Source organism: Vicugna pacos, chromosome 32, assembly GCF_048564905.1.
Source record: "Vicugna pacos chromosome 32, VicPac4, whole genome shotgun sequence".
In the NCBI taxonomy this organism is placed as follows: Eukaryota; Metazoa; Chordata; class Mammalia; order Artiodactyla; family Camelidae; genus Vicugna; species Vicugna pacos.
Genome location: NC_133018.1, coordinates 18,657,425 through 18,677,505, shown reverse-complemented (window position 1 = coordinate 18,677,505; position 20,081 = coordinate 18,657,425). Strand labels below are relative to the sequence as shown.

Below are 20,081 nucleotides of genomic sequence, written 5' to 3'. Positions count from 1 at the left end.
AGAATCTCGTGATGTCCTCGCATCTTCTCTGCATTGCAGGGGAACTGAATTACCCCACATTTTCCGTTTCCTTGCCGTCTTGGCCTTCGCTCCTGCTGATTCTCCTGCAGGGATTGCCCATCTTTATTTTCCCACGTTCCATCCCTTCTCTCCACCTCGAGGCCCAGCCTAATTCCTTCTTCACCAGGAAGCCTCCTGGGCTGGGTATCTTCTAGATGTGCCTCCAGACCCTCTCCAGCCTCCTCCCGCCTGCCGTGCGGGCCCCATCAAAGAGGTTCCTTGCCTCTCTGGCTTCTGGTTGGGCTCAGCCAATGGGAGGGAGGTACTAGCAGAGACGGGACAGGAGGAGAGGGAGCTTGGGGTGTTTATTCCCCCATCTTCCTCCCTATGGGATCATGACAGGATGGCTGTCCTCTTCCATTGGGGACCACAGCTCCTGTTTCTTGGCCTTCTGCAGCTTTTCTTTCTAGATTTCTGGTAACAGGTCCCTCCCCTGGTCCATCAGCCAAAGGGAGGTGATGGCTCATCACTGTCTTTAGGCATGGGGTGTACCACCTCGCCTTCACCCTGCTTACGCTCTGTGAATGGAGCCTGTTAAACTCCCCTCCATGGCCTGGTGTGAGGGTGCCGGGGGGGCCATCCATTTCCTGCCAGCATCCTGACTGATAGACTTCCCAGTTTCTCTTTTGGCCGGACGTCCACATTCTCCTCTGCGTTTTGTTGCATATCTCTCTTCAGCTTCTGTTAGCTTCTTGAGACTGGAGTTCATCTTATTAATTTTTTCCTTATCCACGTTTATGTCCTGTCACGCAAGATTGCTCCCAGATAGCGAGAGCCCAGGAAATGTTCGTTGAATGAATGAACTTGATAGCAAGTTTTCCCCAGAGCTTCTGAAAGACGAAGTTTTCAATCAGCTTCAGTCTTGTTGCCCTCTTTCACCTGCTCTCCAAATGCCTTTGACTTGTCTCTTTGGTGAGAATGAGGTTCTCTCCTTACTTTAATTTGTATGTACCAGCCCCAGCCAACTGTGAAAAGAACCCTAAATAAAAGAGTCCTAAGGGCTCTTGCTTTTCCCTAGACCCTTTTGTCCTTCACATTTAGGCATCTCTCTTTATCCCCCTGGACTTAAAAAGATCTTATCTCTCACCTGGAATTTTTCAGCCATCATCTGTATCATTTTAGAACCATTTTATTGGAACTTTTAGACAGCGTTCAGCCAAAATAACCTGTAATTAAAGTCTGCAGCCCAGGATTTTTTTCTTGGTCTGATAACCTGCTCAGCTGTCTCTGTTAATAATGCCAAAGACAAGTTCTTGGAAAGCAATTGAGATATCGGGGGCTCCTGCCTTTGATGGAGTAATTAGACAGCCAGGCAGCCAGGCGCTGGAAATGACTGCCTGCCATTACTGTGGTTTTATTCCTGGAACGATGGTCTATCCTTCAGACTTTTTCTTTTTGTCAAATGCCATTGTCTATTTCCCATTTTAAAGGAGAGTACTTGGTCACTGACACTGAGAATAAGCTGTCATGTTCTCCCCCCCCCCACCCCTCTTTAATTTGGCTTTGTTAGGAAGACGGATATATGTGCAACCAAATGATGTTGTCGGATAATCTGCTCTCCAAACTTAGGTGATCTACAGAGAAAGGGCACCATTAAGTGAACACAGTTGACGTATTTGCATTATTTAAGTTTGCTTCTTGTTACAAAGGTGGGAAGGGGAAGTGTATTTGTTGGGACAAGGGGAACCTTAGTTATATACAAAGAAAGATGGGAAGTGAAAGCTATAGTAAAACCTGCCCTTAACCACTGACCGACTCCACCAATAAATGTAAATGACTAAACAGAAAGATGCTTTGCAGGAGATCAGAGGTAGTCTCACTTATAAAAATGATTTTTTGTTGTTGTTGTTGTTATTTAGATTCCTTTCTCTCATAGTTACTGTTTACGGGACAAGATGGCAGGTGTGGGCTGCGCTGGGGACTACCCTGGGGAAGCTTGTTGGTTTGATGTTTCCAATTGATTGATTCTTCTGGGGGAAGGTGTTGTTTCATTTCTTTGAATTTTATTTATTTTTAATCACTTGTTGTAAATTGTGGGAAAAGATACATAACATAAAATTGACTATTTTAACCACTTTTAGGTGTGCAATTCAATGGCATTGAGTCCATTCACATTATTGTACAACCATCACCACCACCCATCTCCAGACCTTTTCCATCATCTGAAACTACAAATCTTAATCCCATAAACAATGAGTCCCCAGTCCTCCTTCTCCCAGCTCCTGGCAGCCACATTTCTGCTTTCTGTCTCTATGAATCTGACTCCTCTCCCCCCGAGGTCCCTTATAAGTGGACTCAGGCAGTATTTGTCTTTTTGTGACTGGCTCATCCCACTTAGCGTAATGTCCTCAAGGCTGTAGCTGGTATCAGAATCCTCTTCCTTTTTAAACCTGAATGGTATTCCATTGTATGGATACACTACATTTTGTTTATCCATTCATTTGTTGATGGATACTTGGGTTGCTTCCACCTTTGGCTATTGTAAATAATGCTGCTATGAACATGGGTGTGTAAACATCTTTTCAAGTCCTTATTTTCAGTTCTTTTGAGTACATACCCAGAAATGGAATTGCTGGATCATAGAGTAATTATATACTTAATTTTCTGAGGAGCTGCCATACTGTTTTCCACAGCAGCTGGACCAATTTATATTCCCATCAACAGTACACAAGGGTTCCAATTTCTCCACATCTTTGCCAACACTTACTACTTTCTGGGTTTTTTTTTTTTAAATAATAACCATCCTAATGGATGTGAAATGGTGGTGTTATTTCTTTTTAACTAACTTTATCTTTTATGTTGACGCATTCTTTAGAGAATTACAGACATCATGACATTCCGCCCTTAAATACTTAGGTTTGCATCTCTGAAAAAGAAGAATATCTTTCTCCATACCCAAAATAAAATTATTATACCTAAAAAATTTATAATTCCTCAATACCACCTAATAATGCTTCATATAAATTATCTTTGCAGCTACTTTGCCCAAACCAGGATCCAAGCCAGGACCACACAATGCATCTGTCCTTAATTCTTTCTTTTCATCTTGAGCTTTCTCAGGATGTTGGCTGGTAGAGAAGATGGAATCCTGTCCTGAAGACTATCTCACGTTACGCATTTATCTGATTGCTTCCTTGGGGTGTCATTTAGCTTTTTCCCTGTCTCTTCTGTAAATTGGAGATTAGATCTAAAGTCTTGGTTAGATTGTAGTAAAATATCATAGGTAGTGGATTAAGGTGATGGTGGCCTGATTATTACCCCATTATTGAGTTCAGTCATGTTCGTCCCTGTATCCCCCAGAGAATAATCTGGAAGGGGACACATTGTGCCCCTGCCTTCGTCTGCCATTCACTGACGGATTGAATCAGCTGATTATTCTTTCTTGTATTAATAAATTTATCAGGAGATGAGATGAAGCTTTGAAGTACTGTCATGCCTCCCGTATGAATTAGCTGGCATTCTTCTGCAGAGTTTTGCCTCATCAACCAGGGCTACCCTTAAATACAGTGCCTACTGCAAAGGCAGCACACATGGTTAATTCTTCCCCTTTAAATACCAGTTTTCAGAGTAAGGAGTTGGTTTAATGGCTGCTTCAAACGGTGACAGATGCGTTTTGTCAGACTTTTTCTATTTTGAGTGTCATGGTAAACTCATGGATTTTCATAGATCCAGGGGGCTTTCAGAGGCAAATTGGCTTGCTGGAGATGAGCCATTTTTTTAAGAAAGCAAGAATGTAGATGAAGAGAGTCCCATGGCAGCAGCCAAAGTGTGTGTCTGTGTGTCTGTCCCCATCCCTGCCTCTACTCCCAACCAAACCAACCTTGTGTGTATTTGCATTTGTCTGGGGTCCCTAAGTGAAAACCTTTCAAGTGCTGTCAGAGCCCATCAGACCCCCACAGTGACTGTTAGCAGCTCATTTAAGAGGTGATTCAACTATCACTTTGTTTTGGTTAATTTCAACCTGCCCCAGAGATTAGGGGCTACCTTCCTAACTGGGCTACCTTTCAGGAATAGGAAGATTATTCTTAAATGATGGCTGATGAAAAAGAAAAAAAAAACTACACTTTTAAACTTAAAGTAAAATCCACCAAACTTAAAATTAACCATTTTAAAGTACTGGTTTAGTGGCATTTAGTATGTCCATGATGTTGTGCAAGCATCATTTCTTTCTAAATTCCAAGATATTTTCATCACTCCCAGAAGAAACCTCGTACCCATTAGCAGTCACTCCCCCCCACCCAGGCCCTGGCAACCACTAATCTGTTTTCTGTCCCTATGGATTTGCCTTTTCTGGACATTTCATATCAATGGAATCATACAATACATAGCCTTTTGTGTCTGGCTTGTTTCACTTAGCATCATATTTTCAAGGTTTCTCGCATTGTAGCTTGTGTCAGTACTTCATTCCTTTTTATGGCTGAATAATATTCCATTGTATGGATGGACCCCATTTTGTCTACCTATTCATCAGTGGGTAGAATTTGAGTTGTTTCCCCTTCTTGACTATTGTGAACCGAGCTGCTAATTTTACTCCTATTTTGCCTCTTTACTGTCTGCTATATCATCCCATTTTGAGTGAGCTTTGGATTTGGTCTTTTCTTTTGAGTCTTTATCATCAGGTCCTCCAAGGTCTTTCTCTGGAGGAAGGTGGGATAAACAATGTGATGGGTGCTCTGGTTAGGAAGGAAACCAAGGGAGAGACTTGGTCTTGTTAAGAAAAATATTTTTAGGGGGAGGGTATAGCTCGGTGGAGTGTGTGCTTAGCATATACGAGGTCCTGGGTTCAATCCCCAGTACCTCCATTAAAAGTAAATAATTAATTAATTAATTAAATAAACTTAATCTCCCCCATCCCAAGAAAGAGAAGGCAGTTTAAAAAAAGAAAAATATTTTTAAATTACAAAAGTCTGATTGTAGGTACAAATTATGCTGGCATTTTACATATTTTTAGCCCTATTTTCTGGGGTGGGAGGTAGGATTGTAAAATGATCCCACGAGTCTCCGAATTGTCTGAGTGCTCAGCCTCAGCCTGGAGTTTTGTAGGGAAATGAATGGAGAAAGGAAGTAACTTTCTAAGGTCAGCAGTTGAGTTGGAAATGGGGTGGATAGCGGGAAACATTTCTCAGATCAATGCCACTCACCTGTTCAATTAGTTAATTTAAAAAAATCCTGTGCACAGTCACAAATCTTCCAGTGAACGTAAATATTTGTTGGTTGATTTTGGCAATGCAAGGAGACAGTATTAGGAGGGAAACCCTATTTAACAGAAAGCTCCATCTCTTTAAAGGACCCGTATGACAGATATACGTGGGTTTTAAATGCTTGTGGAATGATTCTCCAGGGGAACAGTAAAAAGCAATTAAATAACATTAGTAATTTCCCTAACAGAAATCACTGCAGCCCTTGGTCTGTTGTACAGTCCATCTTTGAACCATAGTTTTATCCAGGCAGCCCTGAAATTAGTCCTAAATTACTATGTGACACCATGCAAAAATTCCTCTTATTTATATTTTATTAGAAAAATAATTCTCCAAAAGACCTTCTCCTTTTGCTGTTAATGGAGAAAAACCTATTGAAGAACAGAGAGACAAATGGTAAAATAATAGTAAAGTAGCTGAAGCATTCATTCTCTGTTGCTTGTTAAGCATACATTATTGCAGGCATTAGGAAGCCACCCTTCGTGTCATTTCTGTTCCTTCCTTAGGGGCACGTTTACAAATGGTGTCCCTCAGTTCAGGAGCGTGCCAGCCAGTTACTGGTCTGGACGCAGAATTCACTCTCTTTCCCTGACCCAATTCTCTGGAAGATAATGTTCCCAAGCTTTAGCCATGCCTTTGTGATGGACACAAGGAAATGGGCCACATGCCAGAGAGACCCTTCCCTCCAGAACCCAGAGTCCAGGGGGCGCTTATCCAGTCTGCCCCTTTCCCTACCCATTCCTGGAAGTGTGGATGGAGCGGACGGCTGCCCTCTTCCTTTTATCCCATTTACTCCTTTGTCCCCGCTCTGGGACAGCCTGCAGCACCATTAGGTGGCTCAGTCTAAGCAAAATCTCTTGGCTGACTGGGGTCCTCCCCAGTGTCTCATGGTCTGATAGGCAGACCAGAAAATTAATCGACACTCAGAGAGAAAGCAGGGAAGTGGTGATGACTGTGACCAAAGCAGACTTGGCTTCCATCTGTTTTTGTTTATTTCCTCACCAATTGGTGAAAGTTCTGGATCCTCTTGGCTGAGGGCAAGTACCAACTGCCCTGGTGGCATCAGCTTTGGGGAACTCTTTCTAGGAATGTAAGCCTTGGCTAAGTAGAGCTGGGAGAGTGTTCAGTTTTTGGGGTCACTGGGAGAGGAGGTCAAGAGGGAGAAAGGACCGCCTTAAGGCACAATGTAAATGCTAAATTTTAAGGTGGCAATTCTACTGGGCCAGCCCTGGCATAATGTATTTTATATACAATAGTCCAGCGTGCTATTAATACAAAACAAATGTTGGATAGTTGTGTGTACCAGTTAGCTAAAGGAAGCTTGAAGAGGAATTTTTCAGAAGTGTTAGGATAGTGTCTGCCGGCAGGAGCCTTGGTTAGAGTTTGGAGAGAACCTGGCATAGTGTCATTTCTTTCTTTCTTTTTTTTTAGTATTTTATTTATTATTGTATTATTTTATTTAAGGGGGGTAGGTAATTGGGTTTATTTATTTTTAGAGGAGGTACTGGGGATTGAACCCAGGACCTCATGCATGCCAAGCACACACTCTACCTACCACTTGAGCTATACCCCCCCGCCAAGTCATTTCTTAATCCTGGTTTTCTCTTTCCACAGTCAGCCCCTAGCAGACTGATCAGACAGCAGTCTGGTTACCAAAACCGTACCTACCTGTCCTAAAATTGGATTTGAACTGAGAACTCAGAGTTTGCAAAATGTAGTAAGGGATAGTTCCTTTTTTTTGGGCATAAGTCTGAATATTTCACTTGGATTATTACACTGGTCTCAACTTGGCATCCTCCTCTCTTGTCTCTGGCATGAGGCATTAGTGTGTGATTAACAGCCCAGGCTGCAGGCTCTAGCTGCCTATGGGTTCAGATCCAGGTCCTTCTACTTCCTAGCAGTGATGTGCCTCAGTTTCCTCATCTATAAAATGGGTGAACAATGGAACATATCTCATGGGGCTGTCTAAAAGAATACATGAGAGAATATCTACACCACACTTAGCACAGGGTCTAGCCCTTCAACCATGCATATAAATATTAGCTACTGCTATTGCCTAGAGGGGTCTCTGGATGGTGTTCTATAAGGGACCCAAGGTTCAGAGCTACTTCCTAATTTTCTTTGGGTCTCAGTTTCCTTACCTGTGAAGTGAGGGGGTCTGGTGAGGCCCCTTCTGGCTCAGAAATGATGTAACGGAAGGAAGGAAGTTTGTGTTAGCTGCAGCTTCTGTTCATCAACACTTTCCCTTTCTCTTCTTTGAGCCATGATAAATGAGAACTGTCTTTTTACTTCCTTAAAATACAAAAGTGAACATTTGAGAATTCTCAAAAGAAATCAACCCAAAGACAAATCTGAATTATCTTGCACTTCTAATAGGTAATGAGAAAAAGTCCTTCTTCCATACCTCTCTTTTGATGTATTATGTTATTTATGTATCTCTGTACCCTTGCAGTTTTGACCAATTACGGTGAAGTGAAAGCGTGATTAGCATTCTTTCAGCTCCTCTTTCTTTAGGGGACTTCCTACTGGGTAGAGTGGCCCCCAGAGGTCATCAAATACATCAATTAAGACTTCAGTCCAGACAGGGTCATCTTATAAAGGCTGAGACTTTTGGGGGTATACTAAGGTGGAGGGGAGAATATTCTTTACCTTGTTTTTGTTGTTAACCTTGAGTGGATTGTGAAAAATGTAAGAGGGGAAAAAGGAAAGTCAGAACAGGTATGTTTCAGTAAAGAGCAAGTCTGCTGGGATTTTTTCTCCATAGTGTCAGCAGATGTATAAATTTCAGAGAGACTTTAAAATTCACTCAGTAAAACTGACATCCCTGTTTATTCACTCCTGCTGACTCCCTGCTAGAAGTCCCCTGAGTTTTATCTCCACCATACATTCTGCCTTCCTTGAAAGCCCAGGCCATGACCTGCCTGTGGGTCTCTTCTTTTCTCACTGTGGATTTTACAGCCAGTGGCCTCGGCATGAATAACAGCTGGACGACACTGCAGAGTTGGTCACCAGGTTTCAGTTAATGAGCTTTTTTCTTGGGAAAGCATCTGATCTCTTTACTGAAAGGACCCCATCCCTTGGTTGGGCAAAGCTTCCTATTTTACAGATGAAGAAATTAAGCAGCTGCATGTATGCATGTTCAGTGTCACCCTGGACATCCCTAGTTAGATGGTGAGTATGCCAGCTGCCTGGCTAAGTCACCCTGCTCCTTAGCTTGAATTTAGCTGTGTTTTTGACAGTTTATAACAGCATTGATCACTGTAGCTATGGTCACTGAGCTCCTACTTCAGAGTAAGGGCTGCTGGCATAAGTGCCCCTTAGACCTTTTTTTTTTTAATCAATCTCAATTTGGACTTCCAGTAACAGTTTTCTGCAGGAGTGGGCTGCTTTAGGACTAAGCATTAGGAATGTTTCCAGCTTAAGAATTTAGAAACCCACCTTCAGGGCCATCTTCAGGCACTGCTAGTCTCCTGGGGGACTGGATTCTGGCCTGCCCTCAGCCTTTCCCAGATCGACCCCTGGGCACGAGGAGTTCCTGCCCAAAAGGGTGGGGTCCCCACCTCAGTGGAGAGTGCATTTATGGTTATCTGCCTGGCAGCCTCCAAGCCCTGTGGCTCAATTGAAACAACCCCCATACCACCCCCAGTTTTACGCTTACTCCCTCTTGACGTGGAAAGGCAAACCTGAGGGCAGAAGAGGGCAATGTCAGGGGACTGGCCCAACCCAATTGCCCGCGTCCTGGGGAACTGGCCCTCCGGACCGTACCCAGGCCAGAGGGCCTGCAGGCTTCGGGTACGGACTCCCGGGTTCGCAGGCATATCAGGTCCTGGTCCCAGAGCTTGTGCAAACCCGAGAGCCCGTGTGCCCGCTGTCGGGAGCACAGGAACCTGTGCCTAGTGTCACGTGCAGGGCCGCCCCCCGTGGCCGGTTCACCCTGGGGCTCCTGCAAGACGCCCCGCAGGACCACACAAAAGACCCCACCCCAAGTCAGGCGTGCATTTCCTGTTAGAGCGACCGCGGCGTGCAGCCACCCATGTGCATCCCGCGGCGCGCGGGCCGGGCGGGGCGCGGGGCACGCCCCCACGCAGCCCCAGTCCCCGCGCGCCGGCCGCGAGGGGCCGCCCTCGGCGGGCCCGCCCCCGTGTCACCGCAGGCCGGGCTCCCTTTGTGTGCGGCCCGAGCGCCGCGGCCGCGCCATTGGCCCGCCGGCCCGGGGGGCCAGCCCCTTCCTGGCTCGCCTCATGCATATGCATGAGCACCCCGGCCCTCCCCCCGTCGGCCCCTCTCCGCCCCCTCCCGCGCGGGCGTGCGAGGCGCGCGGCGCGGCTCCCTCCTCGCGGCAGCGGGAGCCCGAGCCCGAGCCAGGGCGAGCCGAGCCTGCTCCGGGCGGGCGGCGGCGGTGGCGGCGCCGCTCCAGCCATGTCAGCGCGCGCGAGCCTGGGCCCACCATGAGCCATGGCCATGTCCGTGAGCGCCGAGGACGACGACTATGAATCGGAGCCGGACCAGGTCGGCGGCCCGGGGTGGGGTTGAGGGAGGGACCCGCCGCCCGACCTCCCGACCGACCGACTGACGCGCCCCGGGCGGCCGCGACGCCGCCGCTAGGATGAGGAGAAAGTTTTGCAGCCGCCGCCGGCGGGGCCGCCAGGGCCGGGCCCGAGCGGGGCGTGGAGGAGCGCGGCAGGCCGGCGGCCGCCGGGACTCCGCGGGCCCCGCAGCCGGCTGGGGCAGGGGGCGTGTGCGAGCGTCTGTGCGCTAGGGTGGCCGGCCGTGCGGCGGGGACAATGTGGGCCTCGCCGTCGGGCGGGCCCTGCCGGGCGCGGGGCGCGCGGGCCACGGCCGGCGGGCAAGTTGCGGACGCCGGCGGCCGGGCGCGCCTCGCCCTCCCCTCGCGCCCTCGCCTGCGGCCCACGCGCGTGCCGGCCGCTCCGGGCGCACCGGGACCTGCGGCGCCGGCGCCTCCTTCCTTTATATTTGCAAAGTTGCGCCGGGACCCTCGGTCTCTGGGCCAGAGGACGCCCGTGGCCCGGAGGGTGGGCGGCCCAGGGCCCTTGGGCCCGACGGCCCGAGCTTTTGTCTGGGCGCCGCGCGCCCGCCGACCGCCGTGGGCAGACGGAGACAGGAAGGGGTACGAGGCTCGGGCCGGCGCGGGGAATCCGGAACCCAGCGAGTCCGCTCCGAGGCGGCGGCGGCGGCGGCGGCGGCGGCGGGAGGAAGCCGTGACCCCAGATGGCAGTATTTGGCCTTGGTTGGATTTAGAAGGGAAAGCAACCTCTCTTGGGACCAGGGGGGAGAAATCTATGTATAAAACAAAGCCCTGGGTGTGTTTACAGCGTGAATCTACTCCAGGAAGATTCGTGTTTAGGAAGCCGGGGAAGAAAGTTGAGGTTTCACAAGGTAGAATCTGCACGATATTTGAAACAGGACACGGGCGAGGTAGACTTGGCCAGGGAATTAAGCATTGGACGAGTTATCATGTGGGCATGGGACTAGGTGAATAAGATGCTTACTTATAATTCTGGGTGCATTTCCTCAGTGGAGTGAAGATGTTTTGGAATGTTCAGGCCGAGAAGTAGGAACATTTTTCCCCCTCCCAGCAGGCGTGGTTGAGGAAGCACGATAAATGCTGCCCTTAAATCGTAAAAAACGTATTAAGTGGTTTTATTTAACAGACGAAGTTAGATTGTACATTCTTAGTTTCGCTGGACATTTTTTCAGGCCTATGCGTCTTAGGTGTTCCTCAGTCTCACTCCTCTTGTGGAATAGATGAACCCAAAGACAACCCAAGTGGTTTTGGCCTGGAACTTGCATCAGGTCAGTAGCACAGTGTGTGAATAGTTCTCAGTTCTTGCTACTTAGTTCATGCCTCAACTCTGGGTCTGAAAATTTTTAGTTCAGCTTGGATCTGCGTAATGACTGCCAATGACTGCCAACAGTGTACCCTTTCTGCATCTGGTCATTCATAAGACACTTGTATTCACTGTTGACTGTGCTTTGGTGTTTCAGGATTGAGGTTCCTTTTACCTGTTTTGTTTTGGCTTTTTAATTTGGCCACCCTCTATGGCCTATGGTAGATAGTGTTTGACATGCATCAGGCAAGACTCTGTATATCTCTGGGCTTAAATCACATCTTCAGGTACTGCCACTCCAGAGACAGACTTCCATTGTGAGCGGACCCGTACTCCAGATTTTTTCCCTTCCTCTTCGTGTTAGTCAGCCCAATTGTGGCACTTCTGGAGTTGTTGGCAACGGAAGTTCTCCAGGTTGCCATGTTCACTTTAAGATGATTTTTCCACTCAGGTGCATTGAGGTAGATGACCTCTAAGCCAGGCCTATGGGCAGTAGGTCTTCCCCATGGTCCCAGCAGGGAAGGTTGCTGTCAGCCACAGACTCTGCATTTGCTAATGCCCCCCCATCCCAGCTGTGGCTCACTGCTGCTTACTTCCCCCACCCTTTTCTCAGCCCCAGGATTTCTTGGGTTTGAGTAGAGTGGCTTCTTTTAAGGACCTCTAAGGCATCTGCGTCTTCTCAGCAGGAGGCAGAGTCTTTGGAGTCTCTGGCTCACAGGCTCTAGACCCCACTCTTCTCTAAATAAGTCTCCTTCCAGGAGGGTTGGGGGTCTTGGAGTGTAAGTGTGCAGGTATGCCCAGCCACCTGCTGCATGGAAGGCTCCAACGGAGGCCCTGTTGGGGAGGTACTGTTGCCTGGTCTGTGCACTGAGCCCCGGGCCCCTCATCAGAAATTTGCCTGCTTTCCCTTAAAGTCTGTGTACTTTTGTCCCCACCCAAGGCTGGTGTCCAGCCCTGGGTGGCATCAGGCTTCCTTACACCTGTTTTGCTGGGCTGGCCTCTCTGCCCCATGCCTTCCCACAGCAGCCCTGGGGGTCCCTTGCTCCCAGTGTCAGGGGATGTCCAGATGGGAGTGAGGGGTAATTGTGGATGGGACGTGACCCTTGACTGGGCCTTCTCTCATGGACTTCTTTTGCTTCTCCAGTGCAGAATGTGTTGGAAAGTTCTTCAGCTCTGCTTTTCAGTTTGAGGAGATGCCCGTTAACGAAGAGCGGTTAATAAGGATAATTCTTGTTCCATCTTTTATTTTTTTTAACCGCCCTCCGCCCCTCCCTGAAGTGAAGATAACTTTATTCCTTTTATTTTTAAACTATAAAAATGATTACTGCTCATTGTTAAAAATAACAATTAGGAAATTATGGTGAAGAAAATCTCTTAGAAATTTATATGGGTATAAGCATTGTGTTACCATTACAGATTTGCTTAAGAGTCAAATTTTCAGATAGGGTGCTGAACCTTCTCAAAATTTCATATGAAAGTTTTGTGACTTCGTGCCTATGTGCATTTTTCTGGGGAAAAGGTCCTCAACTTACCGCGGATTCTCTAGAGGTCTGCCCATCCCCTGGGTTTCTGGTAGTGCCTGTGTTTTTATTCTCCTGCTCCTTAGCCTCAGTATATAAACAAACCCAAGCCCTCCCTGGAATCTGCAGGTGTGTGTTAAGGGGCCTGCAGCACAGCTAAAATCCAGCTTTTCCTGGGATGTCCATTATGCTGGAAGATTTGGGAACAGATATGGTATTGATCTGTGTATACAGATATGTTATCCAGTAGAATGCATCATTAGTATGGTAGAGGAATTCCACGCTGTTGAGGGACTATGGCTTCCCTTCGTGGGGCTAAGTGTCAGTGTGCTGATGTTAGGGGTAGTTTGGTAGGAAACACAGAATTGTCTGCATTGTAAAAGCATTCAGCCACGTTTACTGTTTCACTCACTGACTCCTCTCGACAGCTGAAACTCTAGCCTGCTCCCTTCTTAAAACTCTTCCCTGGCTCCGGTGATGCCACAAGCTCCTGCTGCTTTTCCTGCCTTTCTGGCCATTCCTCTGCAGGTTGCTTTTTCTCACCTGGCCCTTGGATGTTTTTAGTCTTGGAGGTACTGCTCAGGACCTTCTTTTCACTCTGCCCATTCTCCCTGAACAACCTCCTGGACTTAAGTAGTTTAGCACCTTGTGATGCTGATTCCCAGTGGTGTATCTCAGCTCCGGTCCCTCCTGGCCGCTGGCCACCTTCCTTGGATGTCCCATGGGTCCCTCAGAGTCCATGTGTTCATGGCAGAGTCGTGTTCCCTCCCCTCTTGGGCCCCTTTTCTCCTGTTGCTCGAGCCCAAAACCCCAGGGTCTTCCAGGACTCTTCCTGTTTGCATTCCCCACATTCAGCGAGCCTCCTGGGTCTTCTAAACCAGCTCTGCTTCTAAACCATCTGCATCATCCCCTCCTCGCCATTCCTCCTATGGCGTCTACTCATGCCTTCTTAACCTTCAGCCTGGACACCTGTAGCATCCTCAGCTCATCTCCCTGTCTTTCATCTTGCCCACCACCCAAAAAATTCACTCCCTGCAGTGTTGCCAGGATACGATCGTGTTGCTCCTGCATGTAAAGTCCTTCAGCTGCTCTTACAGAGGCCACCATTCCTCTAATGTGGTGCAGGTCAGACTCCTGTCACCTCAAAGCCGCTTTCCAGCAACCATATCAAGCTGTCCCCTGAATGTGTCGTCTAGCTGCACATCTCTATCTTACTCTTCCTTCTGCCTAGAATATTCAGTCCCTAACCCCACCCCTACCCCTGGCCTGCAGTGTCCTGTCCTCCCTCTAAGACTCACTTTAGTCACCACCCCCTGTGTCTGACACTTTTCCCAGTGAGACGTGGAACTTCTGGGTCAGCACGCCAGGGTCCAGGCTTTAGAGCCACTGCTTGGGTGCATATCTCGGCTTCTCGTTTATTGGCAGTATGGCATTGGGTAGATTAGTTAACTATGCTGTGCCTCAGTTTCCTTATTTCTAAATGGGATAATAATTCCTATCTTATAGATTACTGATACAAGTGTTGAACAGAATGATTTCTTCAATTAATGTTAGCTTTTGATATTATCATTATTGTGTTGCATTGAGTTTATGTGGTTACATGTCTTTCTCTCCTCAAGACTGTACTACCTTTGAGAGTGGGGAGCACACCTTACTCATCTGTGTAGTCCCAGCACCCAGCATTGAGTCTGTACATAATTCACAGCCAGAAAACAGTTGGGTGGGTAGATGAGCAAATGTGTGTGTGAGATTAATGAGTGAGTCTCTGGTGCAGATCACATGCTCTACTGGCTAGTGATGTTGAACATTTTTTAATGTGCTTATTCCCTATCTATATGTATCTATCCTCTATCTATCTAAATTTTTTTGTTTTTGAGAATTATCTGCTTAAGTCCTTTGCCCATTTTCAAATTGGGATATTTGTCTTTCTATCATTGAGTTGTCAGAGATCTTTATATATTCTGGATACTAGCCCTTTGCTAGATGTATAATTTGCAAATAATTTCTCTTATTTTGTGGTCTTTTTACTTCATAGTGCCCTTTTAAGCAAAGAAGTTTTTAATTTTGAAGTCTAACCTGTCTTCGTCACCTGCGCTTTTGCTGTCATCCACACACCATTGCCTTCATCCAAGGTCATGAAGATTTATCCTTGTTTCCTTCTAAGAGTTTTATGGTTTTAGCTTGCACATGTAGGTCTTTGATCCATTTTTCAGTTGACTTTTGTATATAATGTGGGGTGAAGGTCCAGCTTCATCCTTTAGCATGTGGATATATCCACTTACCCCATTTGTTGAAAAGACTGTTCTTTCCCCCACTGAATTGTCTTGACACCCTTGTCGAAAGTCAGTTGGTCATAAATATTGTGGGGGTTTATTTCTGAACTCTGAGTTCTAGCACATTGATCTGTATGTCTGTCCTTAAGCGAGTACCACACTGTCTTGCTTACTGTAGCTTTATAGTAAGTTTTGAAATCAGGAAGTGTGAGTCCGCCAGCTTTGTTCTTCATTTTCAGGATTGTTTTGACTATTTCAGATCCCCTACATTTTCACATAAATTTCAGGATCAGCTGTTCATTTTCTGCAGAAAAGTGAGGTGTGATTTTCATAGGGGTTGCATTGAATCTGTGGACCACTTTAGGGAGTATTGCCATCTTAACGGTGTTATCTTTCCATGAACACGGAATGTCTTTTCATTAATTCAGGGTAATCCAAGTCATGTTAATCCCAGTATTTTAGAGATGAGGGATTGAAGGTTCTGCCCATGATTATTCTGGAGAATAAAATCTATAGGAGAACACTCAGTTAACATTTGCAGAATGAATGAGTGAACGAATGAACTACCTTAATAGTATTCGTTTTAAGGATGATGCTTATGAGGTGCTGATGGGTAAAAAAGGGTTGGAATACTAAGATTTGTATGTGGGCGTGTGGGCTCAGTTTTCCTAACCAGATGGAGCTGAGGATATGGGTCCTGGGCTGATAAAATCAACAAATGACCTTGGGGTTTGGGAGGCTGGTTTGTATGTGGAAGTCAGTGGATACCATCACTCCCTTTGGCTGAGAACGCTTCATGCTGAACTTAACAAATCATGGGGCATTCTGGGTTATTTGACAAATAGAGGCACAGGAAGGATAGCGTGGATTGGTTTGTGAACCTTTAGATGTCACCCCAAAGAGATTAGAACAGAAGCTTTGTGTGAAAACAGGGCAGGGGGAGGGGCTTGTTCACCTTCCCTGACGGAGACCCTCTGATGTCTTTCTTACCTGTTGATTTTCTGTGGTGTTTATGAGGATCCTGCATTTCAGGTGTTGCTCGGTTGACTGCTGACCAGCCAGCTGGTACCACTTCCTGCAAAGGCTGGCCGGTGAAGCTGCAGGCGGCAGCGCTTTTGTAGCATGTTTGGCAGCTGGGCAGAGAGGGCCTGAATCAGGGCCTTTGGAAACAGCGGCCCTTACATCTCTTCCTTCGAGGTGTTGCCTGCCATTGGCTCTGTCATTTTCCAGGATGTCTCAGCTGCCACTGAGATCCAGGCAGATTTGGTTTTTTCCATAGTGTGGAAAAGTGCTTCTTGAGGTGGGAATGAACTTTAGAAAGCAGGGGAAGGTGGGCTTGTTTCACAGTCAAGTCCGGGCTTCATGACTCTGGCCGGATCTGCCGGATCTGCACGACTCTTGTCACTTCCAGGGGTGTTCAGCGGCCATTTATACCTGACGCTCCTGAGTAGGAGGCAAGAGCTGTGTTTGGCCTCCTGGAATTTTTTTTTTCAGTCTTTCACCAAAGAAGCTAGTCCTTGGAATCTCCTGCTCCAGGTCCAGCATGTGAGCCCTTTGCCTCTGGTTTTGTCCTTGGAGGGTGGACCGTGTGCTGCCCTCTCTGTACCTGACTCGAGGCTCTGAGTCACCCACCCCGTAGCCCATTTTTCAGGGATGTGAGAAGTGAGTTGCCAACAGGACGTGTTCTCTTTATCAGAGTCTTCTGGGCTGCGAAGAGGGAGAAACCTTCCTGGACTCCATTTCTCTGGAAGTTGAGGTGCTTCTCTGCACCTCCTGTTGGCACCCATCCTACTATGGGCATCAAGGGACTAGCTATGAACCCCTTCTAGAGGTGTGTGGTTAGTTCCTGGGGGCTCTCGGGGGTCTCGTCCTACCTGGCTTGTGCATAGCTGTGGATTATAATGCTCTCACGTGGCTTGGGGGCACGCACATCCTCTGCTGGCTCTGTGGCCTGGGGCAGGTCACTTAATCTTTAACTCCAGTTTCCTCATCTGAAAAACGGCATCTCCCATAGGGTTATTACTGGGAAACTAGGTAATATTGTATGTAAAATAATGAGTAGGATGGCGGGCACTTGGCAAGTACCCCCTGCACTGCTGTTACTGCCCCTGCCATCGCTACTTCTGCTCAGCGGGCCTTGCTACTGAGTTTTCAGGCCCATGGTCCCTTATGTGCTGTTCTCAAATCTAAAGCCTCTGAAAACTGATCTTTTTTTTTTTAACTTCTCATCTGGCAGCAAGACCTGACTTGAATTGACAGGTGATGCGTAGGCTGATTTATCCCTCTTAAGGTGCCGAGGCTGCAGGACTCCTCACATGCATGACTCGGGGTGCCCCACCTCCCTGGCTGTGGTGTGTGGTTTGGTGCTGGGGGGCCCTCCACTGCTTGAAGAAGGAATAACTTGCATTGGGGCAGCCCCTTTCCCTGCCCCAGGGCCTTCCAAGTGACGGGTCCTCTGGCTGGGCTGCTCCCAAGGTGAGGGCGGGCACAGCTGAGTGGGAGCGGTGAGCACGTGTGGGCCAGCAGAGCCATGTCTGGTGCGTCCTTTCATCTTTGGAGTTCGGAACAAGTGTAGGAGGCTAGAGATCCAGGGTGGCAGTGCTTCCTGGAGGGGCACCTCGGCCCCAGAGGTGCTGCGGTTTCCTCGCATGCTGCAGGCTGTTGGGAGAATAAATCTGTGGAAGGGGCCACTTGGGTGTGAACACCAAAAGGTGTGTGGGGGCCTTCAGCTCTGTACGGGGACCCTTTGCACTGCAGGAGAGCATGATGGTGGCAAGGCTTGATTCCTGGAGATCTGTGGACTGCTTTCCTTCCTAAAGTGATTGTGAGTTTCTAAGCAGCCCCTGTCGTTTTGGGGGAGCTGTAAGTGTGTGTTGTGGGAGAAGAGCTCCCTGGAAGGAAGACACTCTGCACTGTGATGCATTGTGACCGTATTTCTGGGCCCAGGAGCTAGCAAGGGATGGGACTTTGTTTTAGGGATCCAAGTATGACAAGCAACTAAAATGAAAAGGCTGGGACTGGACTGAAGCTTGTTTCATTGGCAGAGAAGGGGCTCTAAGCACTACTAGATGCCAATTAGACCAGATAGTTTTGAGGTGAGAGTGTGTCTCCCTAACAGAGGGGTGATCCATTTTTCAGCAAACTCAGAAAGTTGCTTCACATGAGACCTGTTCTACCTACGATCCTGGTCCTTCCCACTTCTGATCCTCAGGGGACAACAGACCTTGGTGGACAGTGGACAGTGTCCCAGCAGCCGGCATCTGAGCTCCACCATAGATCCTGGTTTGCAAGAGGCTCTGGGGCTGGTAGCCTGGTTGTAATGACCTTAGAGCAGGATCTGTGGCTGGTTTGTGCCCTGCTTAGCATTTAGCATCACCTTCTTCTGTTCATCTGCCTGTTTCCCTGAGTCACAGGGTAAGAAGGACTGGAGCCAGTTTGGGGAAGGTCTCAGACGTCAGTTCCTCAGGGTTACTGGCTCACTCTCCTGAGGTCTGGGTTGCTGAGTACGTCCTATGTGCCTGCCATCTTGTTGAGGAACACTGGTGACAACACACTGTCCGTAACTGCCCTCCTGGGCTCCCTGTCTCAAAGGGAAGACCCATGAGAGAACAGACAGTGACGGTCAGTGCTGTGACGGGGGCCCAGTGCAGGGCGCTCAGGGAGGGCTGCCAGGAGAAGGCAGTGTGGAAACTGGGTCCTGCAGCCTGAGCAGGCATCAGCCGGGGGAGTGTGTTCCTGGCAGAGGAAACAGAGGAGGACTGTGTGGCCTCTCTGGGGAAGGACGAATGGCCTGAGGAGCCTGGCCTGAGGCGTGGGGGCCACTGAAGGGTCCGGAGCCAGGGCGTGCTGCCATCGGAAGCAGGGGTGCCCCGCGTTGGCTCCCTGGGGCCGCCATGATGAAGTGCCAAAACCTGGGTGGCTTGAAACGCGATGTCTTCTCACACAGTTCTGGAGCCTAGAAGTTGGAAGTCAAGGTGTTGGCAGGGCGGTGCTTCCTCTGAAGGCTCTAGGCGAGGACCCATCCTGGCCCCTTCCAGCTTCTGGCGTTTGCTGGCTTCCTTGATGTTTCTTGGCTTGTAGGAGGCATCCTCCAGTCACGTGGTTGTCTTCGCTTTGTGTCTTCACACAAGAGCGCTCTGTGCCTGTGTCCGAGTCTCCACCTTTCATAAGGACACCAGTCCTACTGGATTAGGGTCCACGCTAACTTACGACCTTATTATTTGGTTTCCTCTATAAAGACCCTGTTTCTGTGGGAGGGTATGGCTCAGTGGTAGAGCGCATGCTTAGCATGTACAGGGCGGTGGGTTCCATCCCCAGTACCTCCGTTAAATAAACAAACCTAATTACTTTCCCCCAAAAAACAAAACAAAAAACTTTTAAAAATCCTATTTCCAATTAAGGTCACTTTTTAAGGCCAGAGGGTTAAGATTCCAGCTATCTTTTTGGGGGACACACTTCAACCCGTAATCCCCTGAACTCGGGGCCTGACGGGTCCTGCGGGCTCCCATCTTACCGGTCCCGTGTGTTCTCCTGCAGAACCGGGCGGTAGGTCGGCCCAAGGGGAAGCTGGGCCCGGCCTCCGCGGTGAAGTTGGCTGCCAACCGGACGACGGCGGGAGCTCGCCGGCGCCGGACGCGATGCCGCAAGTGCGAGGCCTGCCTGCGGACGGAGTGCGGAGAGTGCCACTTCTGCAAGGACATGAAGAAGTTCGGGGGCCCCGGGCGGATGAAGCAGAGCTGCATCATGCGCCAGTGCATCGCGGTGAGTGCGCCGAGGGCGCCTCCACCCCGGGAGTGGAGGTGGCAGCCCTTCCTTCCTTCCTCCAGACCCCACCTCGCTCTGCGTCAGGCCCGCCTGTCCCCTCTGCTCGTTGGTCTGTCCAGTCTGTCCGCTTACAGAGAAAGTCGCCACAGCAGAAACCTCGGGCGTGGGGGTGCTCTCACCGTCCTGGGAAGAAAGGGGGCTCCAACTAGAGCTGTTTTCAGATTCCTCGCTGCAGGACTGGGGCAGTCCTGCCACGTGCTCAGGCTCCTTTTTCTTCCTAGTCTAATGGTCTTGTAACGCCCTCCTGCCCTCCGTGACCGAGTACTTTGAAGTCTCTGCCATTAAAGATGTCAAGGCAACCTGTCCTGTCTGTGACCCCGTTGCTAACATTTATGGTCCAGTTCATGATGATTCTAG

The 20,081-nt window shown here is 48.7% G+C and overlaps 1 protein-coding gene across 6 annotated transcripts in view; it reads left to right on the top strand.

Moving 5' to 3' along the window:
- KDM2B (lysine demethylase 2B) overlaps window positions 1-20,081 on the top strand; it is a 107,196-nt gene that overhangs the window by 69,213 nt on the left and 17,902 nt on the right. For all 6 annotated transcript variants that reach the window (XM_072953499.1, XM_072953496.1, XM_072953497.1 and 3 more), the window contains one exon: window positions 19,437-19,661. In XM_072953499.1, the coding sequence (XP_072809600.1) occupies window positions 19,437-19,661 (225 nt within the window). The remainder of the gene's footprint in view (window positions 1-19,436; window positions 19,662-20,081) is intronic.